Here is a 21,415-nt window from a genome sequence, read left to right as displayed (position 1 = left end):
CACTGCTGCACAAGTAGAAAAGGGGACACCAAGTTGGCGAACTGACTAAGTAATGTCAGTTACACAGGGAAATACATCTAAAGTTAGCATTGGCTAAGATTAGCCACCTGAAACTACTGGTCATGCCAGACCAGGCACGGCTGGAGAAGCACATTTTATTGCTGATGAATTCAACTTTTTCAAAAGTTGCTATAATGTGACTGCTAAAGCTGAAGAAGAGACCTCAATCAGGGAGCTAAACTTCACAGAACAGTTTATTCCAGCTGGAGAAGAACCCCTCTGATAATTTATTGCACCAATGGTCACTGCCATCTTGTGGAGGGAAGATCAGCTTTGACTTGGTCTGCGTAAAGGTTTTACACAAGCTGGAACATGAAACCGGCTTTCCAACTATTAAACCCGAGCACCAATGAATAGTTTGTTTTCAGTTTATTTTTCGTTTTGCAGGATTTCATTTTGGACACATTTTATTTATGTTTTTCATCGATTTGATTCATCACTCAGATTCCGTTTTTGAAAGCGTACAGTATGTTCGCTTCGTCGCTGCCAGACGCAGTACATAACTGAACAGGATATGATATCTGAATCCTTTGGATTGAAGACATGGATCAAAAGTACCTCATATTGAGGAATGATATAGCGCTCCATCGGACCAACTGTATTGATGGAGCCAGATGCAAAAACATAGAACAGGCTCAATGGAAACTCTCTCTTCCAAACCAGCATTAGCGTCTGCTGCCCTTATCAAAATTAGGGAGCTCCCTAACTAAATTTAGGCGGCTCATAAAATGCTCCCAAATGTTTTTGCCAATGCTTTCGCATCTCAAGTCCATTAGGTCTAAAACATTTTTAAACAACATAGTTTAAACATAGCATCAATGTAATGTTTATTTATTCATGACAGCACAGTTTTGAGTAAAAATGATCTGTTCGTATGATGGCAAAATACGTCAGCGAATGTCCCTTTCTCTCTCCATATTCTTTCCTCATCAGTGCTCCTTCTTGGTCATTACAACTGCTTTGAAGTCTCAATCTCAGTATTTCTGGATAATACCTATTTGATTGCATTTTATTGTTATGCTCTCTCTCTTCTTTTCTCCTGACTTACCGTGGCATCTCTACAATACTTATGCTGTATCCTTCACATTTGTTTGGCTAAAATAACAATCTCTCCCTCTGCTGTGTATTTGATCTTCTCGTCTTTTACACTCTCTGCGCTCTAACCTCTCTGCGCTGCATTAGCAGTAGATGTGGCAACCGTATCGTTGTGGCAAAAACAAAAACATCATCATTTGCCACACACCATGTGCTTTGCCAAACCGCAGCAGGGCACTGGACTCAGCCGGCCCTGTCACACCTCTCCTGCTTCAGGATCCACGGGAGGAATACTTTTAATGCCGTTTGGTCCTGGAGGGTTCTACAAAGGCAGGTTATCAGGGTCTATTTGGTCGTTTTGCTGCAGCATCTTCTTGCACTAACGCCGCTAGTGGTCCGGGACACCGGCGTCCAGAAGACTCCTTATTAGTCGTGCCTTGGCTTGAGGTCACCGGCATTTTTACTCTCATCTTAAGTACCTTTGGTATACTTCCTGGCTGGCGTCAGGGCTGCTGGGTTATCTTTTGTTGGAGGAACGAACCTGGTGTCTCATCCAACCCGTTGGTGCTGATAAAGAAAGATAGAGAGCAAGAGAGAGAGAGCGCGAGAGAGAGAGAGAGAGATTATGATGTTGTCTTTGTGTTAATAGTGCTCCACTTTCCAAGTTCCCAGCTCATCTTTTTGACACTCACAGCGTGGTTCACCTGGCTGTCTTTGGTTACTCGCGCTGCTACCAAAGGACGACTGGAAGTTGTGGATGGTCTCTTGAAGGATCTGCCTCTCTCGGCCCTGATGACAGCAGACAACGGCCATAATAAATCAGTTAACATTTTCAGGCAAAGATCATATGGCTCTCGCTATACTTTCACATATCTTGTCCCTCTGGTCCCTTCAGCAATTTCCATCCACGGTCAAAGCAATTCTACCGATCTCTGCTGGCTCACAATGTTGACAGTTTATTATGATATAATGTCGAGTTATGCTGAGGAAAACTGGAAAGGTGGAAACAAATATAACATGAGCCCCTAGAGATCCCTGGATACACACATCTGGAAGCAAAGGTTCCTTAGAGATGCATAATGTATGTTCAATCACATGCACCTTTCCAGCATTGAGCTCTGATATGGCCGCTAAGATCTGCTGTCTGGGTCCGTCCGTTTTAATGCCAAGCTCCCTCAGGTCTCCATCTGTTAGAGTCAGGAAAGCCTCCATGTCCACCTAGAAGAAGAGAAAAGAGAATCACAGATTGAAAACACTGTATAAAACATATTCAATGAAACGTATACAATTGTCTTTGCTAATATGAGTACAGAACTGTGCTATTCTCTCAAGCAATGCAGTGATGCAGTTATGGGAAAGCAGTTTCCATCACATTGAGAACTCGTGACTCAAACGGAGGAAAAAGGGGGAAATAAATGAAAAGACAGACAATATATCTGAAGGAAAATGTTTTGGGACTCCCTTTTGACGTAAAAGATAGAATACCTCCTGTTCCTCAAATATTGGCTGGTATTTCTCGAGGGACAGTTTCTTTAATATACCAGACAGCTCATCTGAAAGAAGACACAAGCAACACATCGTGTGATGTCAGGAAAAGTGATGAAACTTGGCAAACTCACGGCCGGGTTTTTTTTTACAGGTAGATTTAGTTTGTATGATTTCATGTGTGTCGATTATTTCTATGTCAAGGCCAATGGTTCAAAATTCATTTCAAGTTATCAAGAATCAGTTAATAACACCAATCATTGTATTAATAATAAATACAGTCAATAATTGCGCACATCTATTGACATTGTTTTCCAGCGTTCTCTCAAACATTTACAGAATTGGTCTAAAAGCTGAATAAATGATGCTTGTGAACACTGTGGCGCACGGAAGAAGGATTTCAGTTGACGGCTAGATCAACACGGTATCACCTTCATCAGTTATGGTTCCACTGCTGGAGCCCCCGCTGCTCTTGGAGCGAGGATGGGAAGAGGCTGAGGACAGAGAGTCTCCCGGCCCAGTCGGGGGCTTGGGCGTCGGGGAAGGAGACGGAGTCAGAGTGGGCGACGTGCTCTTGGATGTGGAAGAATTCCCCGACTGAGGTCTCTTCTTCAACTCCATCTTCTACAAAAAGAATGAGCAGCACCAGTTCACTGACATGAGAGGAGGCACTACCTTTACTTTAACTGTTTTACACAGCAACCACAAAAAGGAAAGCACAACACGGACCCTTCTGGAGTGGATGTCGGGAGCCACCAGGCTGGGGTGGGAGTGGATCTCCGGAAGGTTAATATCAGGACGCGGCATGCTGGGTGCTGAGGGTGGCAGAGAGGGTGGACTCTGAGTCTGGCTGGGCTGTTTCTCCGGAGCCAGGGCCTTCGCATCCATCAGGCCTGCTGCTCTCTTCCTTTGGGCTGCTATCTGGGAGAGAACGCTGTCTGCACTGCCCCCTGGTGGAAGAAAGAGGCAAGAGCGTGTCATTCGGTTGCTTATGTTCTCATTGTGACTGGGTATGTTGTAGGGCTGGGCGATAAATCGATTTAATCGATTAATTCGAATGTGTGCTTTAAGGCGATGTGTTTTATTGAAAATCGAGAAAATCGCCCCCACCCCTCCCCCCCGTTGGGTTCCCGTAGTAGAGTGCGCGCGCATTGTTTACAAACTAAAACAATGGCGGCCAGCAGCTTCACTGCTGGCCGCCGCCGCCGCCACCTCACAACAACAACCCAGCATTTTGGAGACATTCACCAACTGTACTCCGCATGAGAAGAAGAGTGCCCGGTGGAAAGCCATCACGGATGCAGTCGCGATGTATATCGCAAAAGATATGGTGCCCATATACACCGTGGAAAAGCCGGGGTTTATTCACCGTCTCAAAGCTTTGGACCCCAGGTACGTGCTACCAAGCCGTAAACATTTTTCTGACGTTGCCTTGCCTCGGCTGTACAATAGTACACGCCAAAGGATCTCTGCGGAGCTGGAGGGGATGTCATTCTACTCCGCAACAACTGACCTGTGGTCCAGCAGGTTGACCCAGACACCGATCCACTTGACTGGTGGAAGCGTCACCAACTTAACTTTCCAAGGCTAAGTACTTTAGCAAAGAAATACCTCTCTGTGCCAGCTACAAGTGCCCCCTCTGAGAGGCTTTTCAGTGTGTGGGGGGGGCATTGTTACATGCCACCGTGCATGCCTGAAGCCAGAGGTAGTAGACAGGCTTGTCTTCCTGGCAAAAAATATTTAGAAAAAACATGCACTACTGTTTAATACTGTTGGTTATGTTGTGAATGCACTTGATTTTGTTTACATGCACTTATTTACTGTGCAAAATATGTTATGTTGATGTTAGATCAGATGTTGCACTTTTGAAAATGTGAATGTTAAAGGGTCATATACATTTTATTTCATGCTGTGTTTGTATCAGTGTATTCAGTTAGAAAAGCTTACTGTAAAAAGTTACATTTGCACAGTTGTTTACAATGGAAGGCTACTATTTAATGCCATTTAATGTTATGTTTAATTTAATTTTATATTTAAATGATTCAGGCAAACAAAAGAGTGACCAAATACTTTTTGTATACTACAGGCACCTTTCTACAATGTTCAGGTTTTGTTTGCACTTTATTTTTATCAACCTACTTGGGAAAATCATCACAAAATAAAAGAAAAAATTGTTTTCAACAGCTTCTGTCATCTGCAAAAAATTTTGGGGGAAAAAAATCGATTTAAATCGTGAATCGGATTTTTTGTAAAAAAATCGGAGATTTTTTTTTTAGGCCATATCGCCCAGCCCTAGTATGTTGTTATCTGTCTTGTGTTTTTGTGTGAACCTGAACGGTTATGAGAGTCCCGGTTGATCCCTGCCACTCCATTGGAGCCTCCTGAGGAGTGGGGGGAGTGGTAGTGACCGGAGTTTGAAGGAGAGGAGGAGGAGGGCCCCTTGGGGATGCTGGGGAACTTAATGGACCTGCTAACCACGCGACTGATAGATGTCTGACATTTAGAGGAGAGCGAAGGAGAGAAAAATAGCAAAAGACTTATGAATGATGACGAACATATAGAGAGGGTTTCACCAGCACCGCACCTCTCGCCCACAAACACTCACAATATCAGAGTTTCCACTGCTGTTCAGCTTCCTCTGGGGCGGCATGGGCAGGCGGGGCGCTTCGCTCTTTCCCTCCCCGTGGAGACGCGAGCGGTCCGAGTTCCACGGTTCAAAGTTGGACGGAGGAAGGAAGGGAGGGATCACCGCTTTCAGCTTGTCGTTGGGCAGCCGGGTCAAGGGTGCACCACTTCTGAGCTAGAGGACATGGAAATACATACAGTACAATACTACTACGACTAAAAACAACAACCGTACTCTTTATTAACACAGCACGCTAACTTTCTGATGTCCTATGAGGCAACTCATTGTAAGAACAACACTGTCCAAGCTTAAAGAAATGTACAAAGAAGCATAGTTCACATCAAATCAAACACTCCCACCATTGTGGTTATCAGAAAGTCCTCCTTTTCTGAGTTTGTCCTGCAAAGACCTGCAAAAGGAACATAAGTCACATTGACACATTCCCTCCATCACATCTTTCAACACACAATGTCACGCGTTACATCTTTCTAACTTCAAGGATCAACATGTACAGATGCAAAGTCAGTGGTGGAGAGTAACTAAGTACATTTACTGAAGTACAATTTGGAGGTACTTTACTTGAGTTAAGTATTTCCATTTTATGCTACTTTCTACAATGTTGTACTTTTTACTCCACTTCATATATTTATTTGACAGCTTCAGTTACTTCTTACTTTACAGATTCAGATTAATAATACAAAATATAATTATGATGTACCGTATTATTGTTCTCATTGATTCATTTCTGGGGGGGGGGGTTCACAAGCTAGCAGTAGCCTATACAAAGTAGTTCAAATTAGCTCCACCTTCACCACCAGCAACATTCAAGTGATGAACACATTAATGCATTAATTATTGTAAAATCGTATACATTCTTTTTGAAATTTGGCCATTTTGCATGATGAGAAATTTTACTTTTGGTATTTTGAAGCTAATACCAATTTTGAACGCAGGACTTTTACTTACAACAGAGTATTTCTACTCTGTGGTTTTGCTTGGTATTGATACTCCCCAAAACGTGTCCACAGACTTTGATGGAACAGGTGGAGTTCCCCTTTAATCTAACGATCTCATGTATTACTGACGCCAGTAATATTGCTCTAACAATGACAATGAAATAGTGTTTTCGCTGAGTCTCACCAGTATCTTTGCACTTGCCTGCCCAGGCAGTGCTGATGTCATTCCCCCCCGGGGCAGGAGCCGGTGCCAGCGCTCCATTAGACCCGGCAGCCGGCTTCCTGTTCGCCTTCATCGTGGCGTCCAATGACGTTTCAGCATCGCCTGGAAATGGAGCCAGGCGGTTGGACGAAAGGCCGTGTCTCAGGGTGTGAGTCAACTTCAGCCGTCGGAACCGATTGGACATCCGACTCCACCAGGACTGGAAGGGGGTGAAGTCACACATGTAATGGGGTGGAGTTACAGACCCCCTTAAAATATATATAACATCCAGTCATTTTAATAAAAAACAGATTGGTTTTGATATTTTGTAGATTACATTTGAATAAAAGAATTGATCAATACTCCATGATATGGATTCATAACAGAATATTAAAGGAACAGGGCTTCTCCTTTACCTTGAGGCCTCCCTTGTCGTCAGGTGGGACGGGGACGTTGTTGAGCGACTGTCGGCTTTTAGAGCGAGTCAGTAAGGCTCTGCTACGGTGCTTCGACTTGTCCTTGTCTACTTGCATACACACTGACGCTAACAGACGCACCAGCTCGGTGTCTGTGAAAGTCCAGAGTAGACACATAGAAAATGAATCACTGAGTGAAACGATGAACAAACATCATGGAAACTACCTCGCGTGGTCTGTGTCAGGTGCTACTGTCCGCTAGTTGTTAAAACATAAAAGGCTACTTCGCCATAACTTCATTTCAATATGATTTCAGCTTTAAAGCAAAGAGACGATAGTGCGGGTACCTGGGTCATTCAGCAACATCACCAAATCAAACGCTGTGTATCCGTTCTTAGCTCGAAGGTTGACATCAGCCCCTTGACTCAACAGGTACTTGACAATGTCTTTATTGCTGAAAGAAGGAGGGAGACAGAAAGCAAAAGAAAGGATTGACGACAGCGTCAGCATTCATAGTGTATGTACAGCATTACACTATCCCCGCTGAGGTTTACCATGATACACCAGCATGTCCTCCTTACCCATGATAGGTGGCCTGCATCAAAGCGGTCCACCCATGGACGCCATCTTGCTTGTCTATGTCGGCATTCTTCTCCACCATCAGCTGCACCACTTCCAGCTGACCGCTCACTGCCGCTATCATGAGAGGTGACGCTCCCTCCTGATTGGATGAATTCACCTGAGTGGGATCCTCCTCCAAGATCTCCTTGACTAGCTGGGAGTTTCCTGAGTACACACACACACACACATACACACACACACACACACACACAGATGGATACATAAATAAGCAATTTGATTGACTTGGTTGAGTTTTATTGCATCACCTGTTAATCTAACAACCAAAATGCAGTTAACTTGTAGTTTCTTATTAAATTGAACTCACCTAACTTGAGTGCACTGAACACATCTGGTCTTCGCCTTTCGTCGTCTGTGGAGAAAAGAGCACTGCTGAGAACAGGAGAGAGCTCTGATATGCTCTGTCGTACTTGGCCATATTTCACGCAGCTCAGCATCGCCTGTTAATGCCGGGGTGGGGGAGGTTTATGTAAATACATACTTATCACTGCTGAATTCACCACTCACACAAATAAAAGTGAACTTCAACAACAAGAAAAGAAAGAAGAAATAAGTCAAACTACAGATCTGTAAGATAGAATAAAATACTTCTTCTGTAACTGGAACACACTGAATGCTTCCCAAAAATTCAGCTAAAATGATTTAAAAAATCATACACTTGCCTGTATTTCAGCCCAGCCAATGGCTAACATGGCACATCACTGCCTAATCATTCATGCATGAGCTGGATTTATCTTAACATGTTGATAGCCGAAGTGTCAAACGATGTCGCCGCAACTGAGCTCTGGTTTGGGGTTTAGGTTTGATTTCAGAAGTTCGGCTCATATGAAATGTTCTGTGCAGGAAAACTGAGCTACCGGTGAGCAGAGCGATCAGACATCAAAGAGGCTGAGAGCTACCACTGTTGGTTTCGCTCTCACATCCGTGTTAATTGCAGTTCAAGACAGCAACACACACACACACACACACACATACTGATACAGGATGTAATTTATACCAACAGGGAAGTGAGATCTCAACACTCCCTAAACTGTAAAAGACATAAAAAACAAAAGTAGAATTAAATATGTGTGGGCAGTGATAGAAGAAGCAAAACTGTGCTGGACTTTGTTTTAGATGTTATTTCCATCCATCTCACCGTTAATACCATCATGCTGTTTATCACGTAGTAAAGTGCAAACCGATTGCCTCACCGGTCTGGGGTCGGACAGTGGTGATGGAGTCCAGATAGGCCTTGATGTCTCTCTGTTTGAGCTGCATGGCTAGTTCAAAGGCCGTCTTGGACAGAACATTGACCCTGTCTGGGTCAGCTCCGCGCTCCACCAGCTGCTGAGTCACAGCCACCTTCAAAACACAACCACTTCATTGGTCAGCTGCTCCCGTTACTCAAAACAAAGACAGTCACAACTTCATAAGCATTCGTGCTGCAACAAAGTCGCATGTAGCAAGATGTAAATACATGTCAAGTGGCACATGCTATAAAATGTCATACCCAGAAGACAACACATAATGTATTGTAACCATCTTGTTTATCTGTCCAACCATCCATCGATCCATTGAACCCACCTTCCCACCGAGGGTGGCCACCATGAGGGGTCCCCAGCCAGTGGTCTTCTGGGAAAAGTTGACATCAGAGCCCCATTCTAGCAGTAGGCGTACCGAGGCCTCGTGGCCATGCTGAGATGCCACCATCAGGGCTGTGATGTCCATGAATTCTCTGCCATCGCCTCCTGGACAGCCTTCACCACCTCCGAAACCAGCCGCGCTGTGGAAAAAGAAAGAGCCACTCAGAGCATGAATAACAGTTGAAGACTACAGGTGTGTTATTCCAACGGTAAACTGAGTTGAGCTCTGTTTCAGTGGTAGGCTTAACGCCTGACAGAATGAGAGCCCAAACCTGCAGCTGTTGTTGTTGTTGCCGTTCGAGACTGCCTCCGCAGCAACAGCCAGGTGATCATAGTCATCGGCGTAGGCCCCGCTCTCCAGGAGTAGCTTTACTACGTGAGTGTGTCCCCCGCGGGCCGCCATAGTAAGAACACTCGCACCCAACCTGTTGCGTCCATTGATCTCTGCCCCGTTCTCCAACAGGATGTGGGCAACAGTCAGGTGACCAAACCTGGGGGGAGAATTGGAGACAACGAATGAGATAGAGATTGGGAGTTAACGATCTATATCACCCAAGTTTAAGAAAGTCCATCAGACGTGTTAAAATGCACGAGGGCCCTTTTCTCTGAGCTGAATCAACTTTGGATGAGAGGGCACGGTCCTCCTGTCACATGCCGAGCACCACCCAGTTAACTTATGTCACACTTAATTGATTTCCTTTGGGAAAATCATCCTAAAGTTGACACCTAACATGTAATAAACTCTACATAGACAGGCCCCAGAAATCCAGACCCTTGCTGTGACCTTCCTCGTTGCCTGTGTTGTTGATCAACTTGGAAGCAAAAACATGTGAAGGTTGCATTACAATCAGTGTTAGTAGATTTTTGTTTTTTGGTGAGAATTGTGGATTATTTCAGATACAATTTGTCTAATTCCATGTCAAAATTATAAACCAGTGATTGTCATCAACTGAATGATTTCTCAAAAGTTATTTGTCAAAGTTTCAAGACACTTACGGCTGCCATATTTTAATAAAATAAACATTAATATACCTACATTAATATGAAACCATGAAGCTGATTTCGTGAGCAGATTGTTAATACACTTTGCTCCACCAAACTCCATGCAAGAATAAGGCAATTGCTGAACAAATGTGCATGTAACAGGCAAGACCGAATAAGCATACTCTTGATTGAAAAAGAGTAAAGTACTTTTATAAAAGTTTCACAATGTTCACCGCCAGTGTTTCATGGCAGAAGGTCCTGAATTCTACATTATACACTTCAAATAATTCACCATCACGCATGTAATGTCAAATAACAGATGTTTTAATGGAGTTTTGTTTGTATTTCTCTGTATACATTAGAACGTGAGCTCCGGCCCGCAGCCCCACCTCGCAGCCTGCATCAGCGGGGTCCAGCCGTAGTTGTTGCGGCTGTCCACCGAGGTCCCCTTTCGTAACAAAAACCGGACCAGGTTCTCGTGACCACTGGCCGACGCAAACTGTAAGGCGGTGTTCCCCTCCTCGTCCGTGGAGTCCACCGGTACCAGAGACAACATGTCCGCGGTGTTGCACTCCGACCCCGCTTCTGACCGCAGCCTGCTCTGCCGTCCTGACTCTTTAGGGGCACCGGGCTCCAGGATCCCCCGGGCGGTTTCATAGTCCCCCTCGTCGCAGGCACGGAAAAGCAGCAGCGAATTAGCGGGGACACCGAAATTCATCTCCTCATTAATCGTGTTAGTCCGTCTCCATTCAACTGGAGTTAAGTTTCATCGTCAATAACTTTTCCTCTGTCACTTGGCGGCCTATGGTTGGGAATCATGACGCACAGCAAAATAAAATGTAGTTCCCAAGTCATTAACTTCTATTCTTCTTCTCAAACACTACAACAATGGAATCATCGTTTACCACCACAACACATTCCGAGCATCCTAACGGGTTTCGACAAAACAACTTTTTGGCAACCGGACGGTCCCGTTACTTGTTTAGGAACCTGACTAACATGCGTACTTCTACTAAACAACACTGGACTTCCGCTTTCATCTTTCAAAAGAAAACGTGTGTTCTCTGCACTCAAGTTGGTTGTCACATACGGGAACTCACACAACCCACACTCAATTGCAATAATAAGGATAGTAATCCTGATTATTATTGTTTTTCATAGGTACATGATTCTTGTATTTTTGTTCCCGTTTAGTACTCATGTTAATATCGTTATCGTTATTTGTTTTATTCTCTATAAATATTTGCCGGATGTTATAGTATGTTATAGTATCGTATAGTATAGTTATCGTGTCTACCCATCTACCTTAACACCACACTGGTGGAGCGGGTTGTTGTCAACTGTTGAGTTTACGCTTTACTACCCCCGGTGGTCACATGTCTCTGTATTCTTCACTGGCATCAAAATTTATTCTGGATATTATAAATTGTCTTAGATGTGTGACGTACCAGTTGTGGTATTAATTGCCATGTTTGTACTTGTCATACATTAAATTACCATCACAAATATGACAACCAAACGATATGAACTTATTTTCCATCATATTTGAGTAATTTGAACACATCTCTGTAAAAATGCAATGTCCATGTGATCTTTTAGATAGTTCAATTTATTTTATTTGTTTCAATTGTTGTCAGGTTTCTACGGTGTTGTGTGGACGTTTTTTTCATTTAGAGGCTTAGCCACTAGATGTCGCTGTTGAGGTAGTCTAAACACCAAAGAAGAAGTATCAGAGACCCGGATGAGCAGTACATAACCAGGAAACTGGCCTTCGCTCGTTCTCTTTTTCTGAACAGCTAACCACGTTGGTAGCTACTTTTCCTGGCTCACCGCTGTTCGCTTGAACTTCTCCCGAATAAGTCGGTCAGGGACAATTCAAATGGTATGTGCCGCTTGAATATAACTGTTACTCGTGTAATGAAGTGCATTCTGTCGTGAATTTGTGATTTAATAGCTTAACTCTTAACGTCGAAATTCTGCGGAGTCTGTTAGCTAATGATAGCGCCGACAGCTCATGTCTCGTGAATTGGATGTCCCGCAAGAAATCATTAACAAACTGGATTCTTATGTAATACTTTGCGATGTTTTGGAGGATTTACAGTTTATCATAGAAAGTGATAAACTGGACACATTTGGGCGTTTAAATTGCAACTTTGACAGATTAACGTTACGTGGAGACATCTGTTTCTGTTACGCATGTTCATTTCAATACTAGGCGTTCCACGTGCTAACGTTGAATAGCTAGTGCTGCGTTTAGGTGCTCCCTGTAAATCTCCCACGTGTCGGACGTTCAAAACCATTAATACGATTATTATCTTTTTCGTTTACAAATGTACACTTGAAATCAATTGCAATTTTTTCAACGACAATGCAGAGTGAGCTTCTTTAGTTTAGGGATATTAAATTACTACATTTATACTAATATCATATTATTGATGTGACATGTAAGTTAGTTTTCTTCTAATGGTTGTTAGCATTGTTTCAGGTGACTCAAGCAAAGCGGGTGGTCTTACTGTGTAATACAGGAGAAAATATTCAAGCTCGTACCTGCCATGCTCATCAGTACATGCCTACTTACAAAGCTGAAATGCAGTACCAGTCTTATCCTGTGAATGTGGTTTCAATATCAGGGCCAGCATTTTGATGACTTGTTTCCACATCTGCAGGCTTTCAAGGACACTGGCAAGGCACCTGTTGAGACAGAGGTCGCCATTCATCGCATTCGCATCACCCTCACCAGCCGCAATGTCAAATCTCTGGAGAAAGGTAACGAAGCTCCAATTGGTTAATGTTGTGAATATAATGTAAATGTGAGCGATGAGGACAACTTCCATCTGATAAACAGTGAAGACTGGAAATACGCTATTCTGAGCCACAGCTTTTTAAGTATCATGAAGTGATTGCTGGTTGCTTCTGGTCTTGAATGTTTTGTCTCTTTATAATCCTCAGTCTGCGCAGACTTGATCCGTGGGGCCAAGGAGAAGAACCTGAAGGTGAAGGGACCCGTCCGCATGCCAACCAAGGTACTGTAGTACATGAGCTAGATTGAAAAAAAGTTTCAGTCATGGATTTGCTGTTATGTGCATTGAGGACAGATGGTGCACTCTGTAAAAGATGTTCATGGCCAAAACTGGCATGGGGAATAGATATGAAATTAACCATATAGTGTCTGCAAAAGTTTATGTCCACACGGTAAACTTCTCAACAATTCTGATCGGTAAAGATAATTCCATCAACCGAGGAAATGCCAGTCAATTCATTTTAAATGGCCGTGTATGGTCAGACTACATTTACAGTCGAAAAAGTTTAACCCCTGAAAAACTGTTTTGAAGTGACTGCTGGTAATGTCTGTAGTTTGATGCATTAATATTTGTTAAGAAACATGGTATGATAATTTAGATGTGGTATTCTGGGTTCTTGTTTTGGTCAAGCTAAATCATTTTCTGCTCTTTCCAGACTCTGCGTATCACCACCAGGAAAACTCCCTGTGGTGAGGGATCCAAAACCTGGGATCGTTTCCAGATGCGGATCCACAAGCGCCTGATCGATCTGCACAGCCCATCTGAAATCGTCAAGCAGATCACCTCCATCAGCATCGAACCCGGTGTAGAGGTTGAAGTCACCATCGCAGATGCATAAACGATGCCGATCATTCAATAAAGAAATGAATAAGGAAACTGATGTGGTGTTGTTGGGGGTGCTCTTTATCTGAAGAAGAAACTCTTTACAGTGTAAAAAGCATAAGTTACACTAAAGGGCAGTGTGTGTGGAACGAGGATCATACATTTACTATAAGCCAGCAACTTCATTACGTGACATTGCCTTGAAGCTAAAAGTAGTGTTCTAGCCGTGCATGTCTCTTACAGCAATTGGAGTCAAAGGAAGTAACTAAATGAAAATCATTCATGGAGGTGATAACTGATGCAACAGAATCTACACATTTGTTTGATAGAAACAATGTTGAATGTTTGGTAATCCTTTAAATATTCTAATGTAACCTGACTTTCATTCACATTGGAGAGAGCCTTAACTATCTCACTGGAAATGGTATTTAGTTACTTTTTTTTGCATATTTTTTAGCTGACTAAACAATGTAAAGACGGTTTGTGTTGAGATTGCTGACAATTGTAGACTTATGTGCAGTCTTTGTTTAAGGTGAAATTAAAAGTAAACTCAACTTTGAAGATACTCCAGAAAACTAAAAATCACGAGGAAACTGTGCATTATAAAAGACTCCAATTATTTAGACTGTCTACAAAACTACTCCGTTCCAAATAGGTTGACTAAACCTATTTAGCCTGGCAAGCTTTGCTTTCACTCAAGAAGTAAGGCTCATATACTTTTGTATTTTTCTGTGTCGGTACCTACCCAGAAACACTGAATTTACTTTAAAGTAACTTTAGAAACCACTATGGCCACAAAACAGTTACAGGATGATAGTGAATACCAAAACATGTAATGTCGGTAACAGCCGTACAGCTTGATTTAGTTCAAATTAGTCGAGCTAGTGGTCCTTTATGAGATCAAGTAAAGATGTAAACAAAACGCCTAAGCATATGAATAGACCTTTCTCACAGCAGACTTTGACTTGTCGTGGATGGTAAAGCACATGTTATTGATTACACTAACAATGTCTGTTATGATCAGGACTGACAGTCAGCCAGCATGCACGATACCACCTGAAATTAAAGCAGCTAAGTGGAACCCAGCCGTCATTAACTTCATTATTTACACCTGTGCTTTTCCTACGTGTGACAAGTCTAAATGGCTGATTAAACAAGGATATGTTTTATTGCTTAGAAATTGAACTCAGAAGAAGAATGTGTTATTTCTACAAGTGTTACATACTCCAGCTTTTAAGTGACGAATGGAAAACAAGTCTTGGTATTATTTTGGTATCAAATAAAAAAAGAAAAGATAAGGCATCTACATTTACTTTTTAGTAGTATTATAACTTTCAATATTAGGAGATTGATCCTCAGACAATGACTTGATATATATCTGTTGACCTCGACCCAGTAAAGCCAGAGTAGAGTTCTAAGCTGGTTGGTCGCTCCTGGTGATTTGCTTGAGTTCATGCCTGCTTTCAATTAATACAAATTACAAGCGCCTTCTGGATTCTCAGTGGGAGAACACCATCAGACCTACGTGGAGGGGAAATAAGTCATTCTTAAGGCCAACATCTCTTGTGACTTGTCTTCCAAAGAGTCAGGGGGCTGTAAGATCTCCATTTAGCAAGACTTTATTCAATGCCTGTAGTGAATTAACACATTAATCCATAGATCAACATGAGTAGAGTTAAATTGACGGGTGAAGACAGCATCAATATGCAGCCTGTTGACATGGACATGACTTGTAATGTTTCCCCTGCCAGCGCTTCATCCCAGCAGGTAATGTTTTTTTTTCCCTTTCTTGTTTTAATGGCACAGTACTACAGTTCAGATTGTCTTTCACTTTGTACTCACGCATTTTAGCAACAAGGATGCCTGTTCCTTGGCCAAACGGACTGAAATAAACCCTACGACTCCTCTCGTCTGCACTGAGGTTTAGTTTCTGGTCTGATTGTCTTCTTTGTTTGTAGACTGAACTGCCAGGTGGTGCTGAGCAGCAGACCATGCGAGTTTACCTCAGAGTCAGGCCCTTCTCTAAAGAGGAACTCTCTGACAAGGAGGATCAGGTACAGTGTATTGCCGGCTAGGAAAGGTGTCAACCAGTCCATTTCGTGCTCGATAGAGTAACTAATAATCATGACAATGAATGTGTTTTTAAACCCAGAAGGGAGCACTAGTCCATAATGCTACACAGACCATGTTTACATGTAATGAAGTCGAGGCATTACTCTGTAGCCTAATTTATTATTTCTGCAAGAGTTGCGGATCATTTATATTGTGTCTGATTTCCACTGAGTTAAGGGACTGAGAAATTATTTAAATATTGTATTTAATTTGATGTAAAATCAAGATGCTGTCCAGCATTATTAACGTAAGTGTAACATACTTCACCAGTAGCCCTGTCTTCATTTAAATGCACTAAAATTATATAATTGGTTAACTTTATGTAACTCATTTTATGTAACGCATTTTATGTTTCTGCAGTGCGTTCTATGTTGATGCAGAATAAAGTGGAGGTGGGAGCTGAGAGATAATTGCTTCATTACTAGTAATTATAAAGATCCATGTGTTTCCAAAACATGACACATCCTATGAGTTTATTTTTGATGAGGGAAATGAAACTAGACTGTAGTCGTCTGCATATGCACACAAACGGCTTCTATGAGCCATGGCCCACACAGAAGCCATCATTCCAATGCGTCCGTATGAACTTGTGTTTCTCCTCAGGGTTGTGTAGTGATTGAAAACAACCAGACGGTGACCCTGAAGGCACCAAAGGGTTCCGCCGCCATGAAGAGCAGTGAGAAGGGCATCGGCACATCACTCCACAAATTCTCCTTCTCACAGGTCTGCGATATTATCCATTTTAGTGCTGTTCACATATCTGCCTGAAAGATATTTTGGATGTGCTTTGAGCTATTTTAGACCAACCCATCTTTCTGTTTGCTTTTAGATTTTTGGACAAGACATGACACAGTCTGAGCTTTATGAGGACGCCGTCAAAAGCCAAATGTCTGATTTCTTGGACGGGAAGAATTCACTGATATTTAGCTATGGCGTAACAAACGCAGGGAAAACCTACACAATCCAAGGTAAAGATGGAAGCTCAACAGCTTCCGAATGAGTGTTTGTCCCCCTCAGAAGTTGTTCTGCCTGTCTTGAGTGCGTTGTGAAATGTTTTAGGAACTCCAAAAGAGCCAGGCATACTCCCTCGAGTGCTGGACGACACCTTTCACTACATCGGCGGCCGTCTGTATGATGGGATGGACCTGAAGCCCTACCTCAGGAATGACGCACAGTATCTGGATCCTGACCAAGTCAAGCAGGAGAGAAGCGCTAAAGCTTCCATTTTAGCTTCAGTCAAAGATGTGAGACAATTTTCGCCAACTTGAGATGTTTTCTGCAGGCTTCGCCAGAAATATTACTATGAATATTTTGATTGATAAATAACCATAATGCTCTCCCATCTAGGAGTGTGACCCTACCAGAGCCAGTGGTCGTTTGGCTTCTTCCTCTACCCGGTTCTCTTTCTCTTTGTCCTACAATCAAACCGGTAGCTCTCTCAAATTCTACACACACAACATATATTGTCTTGCATTAAAAAAAACAGTTTGAGCTTGAAGTTGTCCCAGCGTGGACTCAGGATGTCATTATGTATGATTATGGATGTTTCTGTGTCACACTCCGTATTTATCGCTTCTTTTAGTGTTTGCAAGCGACCCAACAGAAGCAGGCAGCGGCCAGTTTGCCTTATGGGTGGCATTCTTTGAAATCTACAATGAGTGCGTGTACGATTTGCTTCAACCATCTTTTTACTCAAAGTCCAAGAAACGTGCTGCTCTTCGAGTGTGTGACGATGGTGCTGGAAATGCTTATGTTAAAGGTGAGCGTGGCTTCACCAGGTGTTCTCGAGTTGGTAGAAATAAACTGCAGTCGTCTTCACGTTGCTCAAGGCTTAAAACTGAATCGAAAGAACAAATGTGTTTCAGATCTCAGGTGGATTAACATCCAGATCCTGGGAGAAGCCTCCAAACTGCTACAGTTCGGAAACAAAAACCGAAGTGCTGCAGCCACGAAGATGAACCAGTCGTCGAGCAGAAGGCAAACTTTTCGTTTCATCGTATCTGTGCTTTGTGCCATTTGTCTCTTTTCAAAACTCAACCCAGCTTTCCTTACAGCCACAGCATATTTACCATGAAGTTACTGAAGATCGATGGCAGCGCAGTTAAACGGATCTCAGAGTATGTATCTGCCAGACGTCATGAATATTCAAACAATGCTGATGTAGTTTTTTTTGGTGTGGCTGCAGTTGTGAGAGGAATCATAGGCTCATCTACTTACAATACACAGTGAAACCGAATAAGAAAGCAGACAATTGAAACACTTAAAATGCATCTGAAGAGGTAAGAATAAACACAAGACATGACTGAGAAAGAGAACTGAATCAGAGCATTGTTGCTCAGGAGTTGTTGGACCAGATATTAAGTTTGTACTTTATTTGTCCCTCTCGGGCACCATGAAAGGAGCTGTAATGCATAAAATAACTTTGTTTCTCAGGTTTTCTTTGTGTGACCTGGCCGGCTCAGAACGATGCAACAAAACCAAGACATTCGGGGAGAGGCTGAAGGAGGCCGGGAACATAAACAACTCCCTGCTCACTCTGGGGAAGTGCATCAGTGCCCTTCGCAACCATCAGACTGACAGGTGCAGTTGGTTCTTAATAGGTCACCAGCTACAAATACTTGCAGCAACGACTCTAAATCATTTTGATATTTTTGCATCGCTAAAACCCTGCAGCATGTGCTTTAGCATCGTTAAAGTCCTTTTTGTTTTCTTCTGTGCATTTTACCAGAATGAAGGGCAGCTCCATTCCTTTCAGAGAGAGTAAGCTCACCAAGCTCTTCCAGGCGGTTTTCTGCGGCAAAGGGAAAGCGTCGATGATCGTCAACATCAACCAGTGTGCTTCCAGCTACGATGAGACTCTCCATGTTATGAAGTTCTCTGCTGTTGCCAAACAGGTTAGTCTCGAGTACCAAATGGTGTGAGAAGAAGCGGTGCCGTGAGCCAGACCTTAAAACACCTCTGATCTCGCCTGTGCCGTCTGTAGGTGGTGCAGGTGATCCCAGACAAGTCTCTGGAGTCTCCGACTCCTTGTTTGGTCGGCCGTGACGGCAAGCCTCTGAGGAATGGGGCGATCGCCAGCCAGGGCCTGGAGAGCTACCCGTCTGAGGAGCTGCTGCTGGATGAGGAAGACGAGGCGGACATGTCTTTGCTGCCAGAGGATGTAAAACTGCTTTTCCGTGTCGCAGTCCTTGTTTCAAAAGTTTACCAGAGATGGACTGTTCTCAATTGTATTTTTGGTATCAGAATCTGTCCCATCTATTGCCTTCAGGTTTGTATGTCGGAAAGCCCTTTCTTCCAGAAATCTCTTAGGTTAAGGCAGTAAACATGCTTGGTGAGGTAAGAGGTTTGTGTTGAAAAAGACCCTTTCTGGTAGAAAGCCCTGAAGGCAAACTTCTCTCGTATATAAATATCCCAACTATTTAGTTTGGCTTGTGCAGACATTCATGGTCCCCGGAGGATATAGCCTACTAACTGTAGTGGTCCCCTGCCTTTTCCTCAAGTGCCAGCACGAAGTTCACATTTTTTTGCTTTTCGTGAAACATCTCAATAAGTATATAATCGATTGCTGTGACATCTTGTGCTGACACTCATTGTGCCCCGAGCGCTGTAGAACACGTATTCATGTTCCCCAAAGAATGAATTGTAATAACGTATTGTAATAAGCTCCATCATCAGGTCATTACCTGCAAAACTGACATTCCCGTCTAAATCAACGCTACTCCCCGTTTAGTGCGACTTGTCAAACATTACTGAGCTAACACGCTAAACTAAGATGAATGCAGTATCACCTGCTGAATATCAGCACGTTGTCATTGTGAACATGTTGACGTTAGCATTTAGTTCAAAGCACTGCTCTACCCAAATACTGTAGATTCTTAACGTTTTGTCAAATACAGCAGTTGGGGAATATTTAACGTCAGTCATTCTAAGATTAACTGTGCAGATCAAAGTTTTCTCCATTAATGTGTTACTTTCACTCTCCTAGGACCTTATGAATATAGTTGAGAGCCTGCGAACAAAACTCCTGGCTGAGCAAAAAAGAAACCTGGTTCAGGAAATTGAGATTCGGAAGGAGATGGGAGATGCCATGTTACAACAGCTCATGGAGAGCGAAGACCTCCGCATGCAAGTTACTTTTTGTTTTGCAGATCTTTGCTATTGTATGCAGTCTTCATTTTTTAACTCAATTTCGGCATATTGGCACTTAAATCCCAATAAAGCTGATTCGGATAAAGGTTTTTTTAACAAAGGGTTTAGTTCGGGATGTTGCTGACCGCTCACCTCGGTTGCATTAGTGTACCCGTGCAACATCCCTAACTAAACCCTTTGTTAAAAATCTAAATGATGTTTGCTTTGACTGTTTAGTCGGCAGATAGCGGAGCAGAAGGAGCGTGACCAAGAAAAGCTGGAGGACACTTTTGAGATGTACAAGGATGCTATCAAAGAGCATGCCTACCAGTGTGCTATGAACAATCTGGATGACTACGTACCTCTTGAGGAGTTCATTGCTGAACAGGGGAAAGTGGAGGTGTGTCATTTGATCAGCTGTTACCAGCTTCAAACCTTTTTTTTCTTTTCTTTTTTTTATGTCTCACTGAAATGTAATGCACTGTTCAAATCCCCATTGCTATATTCAGTTGTTGAAGAGCCAAATTGGCTTCGCAGTAATCTGGTATTGTCCCATGTTGAGCCCAAGCAGTCAGATTTTTGGTTGGTCATTAAAACGTAACATCTGTCTCCAACCAACTGTGTGCAGGCCCTGAAACGTAAAGTGTCAGAGTTGGACACCTTAACGTCCAGCAAACTGCTGTACAAAGAAAAATGTGCCATAGAGAAGATGTGCGAGGATAAAGAACGGGTAACGAGGGCAACATTTTAAATTCTGTTATTCAATTAAACTTTGGCTAAGACTGGTTATGCGGCCACTTACTCAGCTTTACATTTAATGTTTGGTTCAGTTGATTGTGTCCCTGGAGGTAAGGCTGATGGAGCTTAGTGAAACACTTCAGAAGGTCAGAGATTGCTTCCTGGCGAAATCTGCTGATTTGGAGGTTTTACAGACTAAGTGGGACGATCAGGTGAGATGATACGAAGTGGGACAGATCATACTCGTAATGGCTTTAATAAATAATACAGTTTGACTGGATCCAAACCTGATGCCCTCACCTATATGGAAATTATTGTTTTGTTTTTTCTAAGACAAAATCTATGGACGACATCCTACGGCAGAACGTTGAAAGGGACCGGGAGATTGCGTCACTGAAGGCAGAACTTGCCCAGCATTCCCAGAAGTCTCCTGTGCAGCCCAAAACCAAGCGAGGCCTGCTGGCCAACATCGGGGAAGCAGTGACTTCTCCACGGAATAGTTCTCCTGGGCGAAAGCTAAGGAAACCGGTGAAGACTGCACACAATTGAACATCATCTGGACAAAAGGAGAAAGATCTCCCCCCCCCCCCCTTATTATTATTATTATTTTTTTTTTTTTTTCTTTTTTTCTTTTTTTTAACATGGACAGTTTTAGGGTACCTGCAATTTGTTTTATTCAGGTGTAGTGTGTTTCTTATGATGGCATTTCCTATGTTTTTGTGTGTTTTTAATCAAATTAAATTGCTCAAACTTCTAGGTGTGAAGTCATTTATCTTTATCATTTAC

At 42.8% G+C, this 21,415-nt stretch overlaps 3 protein-coding genes across 4 annotated transcripts; 2 read left to right on the top strand and 1 right to left on the bottom strand.

Moving 5' to 3' along the window:
* Positions 1 to 872: 872 nt before the first annotated feature.
* On the bottom strand, positions 873 to 10,996 carry anks6 (ankyrin repeat and sterile alpha motif domain containing 6). 2 transcript variants are annotated; one of them, XM_079291777.1, is made up of 18 exons: positions 10,418 to 10,996; positions 9,317 to 9,535; positions 8,986 to 9,184; positions 8,613 to 8,763; positions 7,727 to 7,771; positions 7,362 to 7,566; positions 7,128 to 7,234; positions 6,781 to 6,932; positions 6,347 to 6,584; positions 5,566 to 5,615; positions 5,186 to 5,380; positions 4,911 to 5,073; positions 3,310 to 3,530; positions 3,012 to 3,204; positions 2,581 to 2,648; positions 2,197 to 2,313; positions 1,788 to 1,884; positions 873 to 1,662 (listed from the first exon to the last, which is right to left on the bottom strand). In XM_079291777.1, the coding sequence occupies exons 1-18, from the start codon at positions 10,744 to 10,746 to the stop codon at positions 1,613 to 1,615; spliced, it is 2,799 nt and encodes a 932-aa protein (XP_079147903.1). In that variant the 5' UTR covers positions 10,747 to 10,996; the 3' UTR covers positions 873 to 1,612. The 2 variants fall into 2 exon arrangements, with proteins under 2 accessions (XP_079147903.1, XP_079147904.1); XM_079291778.1 differs by having other exon boundaries at positions 1,800 to 1,884.
* Positions 10,997 to 11,772: 776 nt separating this feature from the next.
* On the top strand, positions 11,773 to 13,709 carry rps20 (ribosomal protein S20). The gene is made up of 4 exons (XM_079291887.1): positions 11,773 to 11,910; positions 12,695 to 12,794; positions 12,978 to 13,051; positions 13,485 to 13,709. The coding sequence occupies exons 1-4, from the start codon at positions 11,908 to 11,910 to the stop codon at positions 13,665 to 13,667; spliced, it is 360 nt and encodes a 119-aa protein (XP_079148013.1). The 5' UTR covers positions 11,773 to 11,907; the 3' UTR covers positions 13,668 to 13,709.
* Positions 13,710 to 15,316: 1,607 nt separating this feature from the next.
* On the top strand, positions 15,317 to 21,178 carry LOC306794293 (kinesin-like protein KIF20A; the record flags this gene model as incomplete). Its single annotated transcript, XM_079292332.1, has 17 exons — positions 15,317 to 15,418; positions 15,610 to 15,705; positions 16,367 to 16,486; positions 16,593 to 16,731; positions 16,823 to 17,007; positions 17,111 to 17,192; positions 17,346 to 17,522; positions 17,629 to 17,740; positions 17,818 to 17,880; positions 18,197 to 18,343; positions 18,492 to 18,657; positions 18,747 to 18,923; positions 19,749 to 19,892; positions 20,136 to 20,291; positions 20,520 to 20,621; positions 20,722 to 20,841; positions 20,963 to 21,178. The coding sequence occupies 17 exons, from the start codon at positions 15,317 to 15,319 to the stop codon at positions 21,176 to 21,178; spliced, it is 2,304 nt and encodes a 767-aa protein (XP_079148458.1).
* Between the last annotated feature and the right edge of the window lie 237 nt (positions 21,179 to 21,415).

Source organism: Melanostigma gelatinosum (genome assembly GCF_949748355.1).
Source record: "Melanostigma gelatinosum genome assembly, chromosome: 20".
NCBI classification, from domain to species: domain Eukaryota; kingdom Metazoa; phylum Chordata; class Actinopteri; order Perciformes; family Zoarcidae; genus Melanostigma; species Melanostigma gelatinosum.
This window is presented reverse-complemented; position numbering and strand designations above follow the sequence as displayed.

Excerpts from the sequence above, each read along its gene's own strand:
- anks6 (XM_079291777.1), bottom strand. The coding sequence starts at position 10,746 with ATGAATTTCGGTGTCCCCGCTAATTCGCTGCTGCTTTTCCGTGCCTGC. Across the intron at positions 3,205-3,309 it reads CCGACATCCACTCCAGAAGG|AAGATGGAGTTGAAGAAGAG; the intron begins GTCCGTGTTGTG and ends TTCTTTTTGTAG. Across the intron at positions 2,649-3,011 it reads TGGAACCATAACTGATGAAG|ATGAGCTGTCTGGTATATTA; the intron begins GTGATACCGTGT and ends GTCTTCTTTCAG.
- rps20 (XM_079291887.1), top strand. Across the intron at positions 12,795-12,977 it reads TGTCAAATCTCTGGAGAAAG|TCTGCGCAGACTTGATCCGT; the intron begins GTAACGAAGCTC and ends TATAATCCTCAG. Across the intron at positions 13,052-13,484 it reads CCGTCCGCATGCCAACCAAG|ACTCTGCGTATCACCACCAG; the intron begins GTACTGTAGTAC and ends TGCTCTTTCCAG.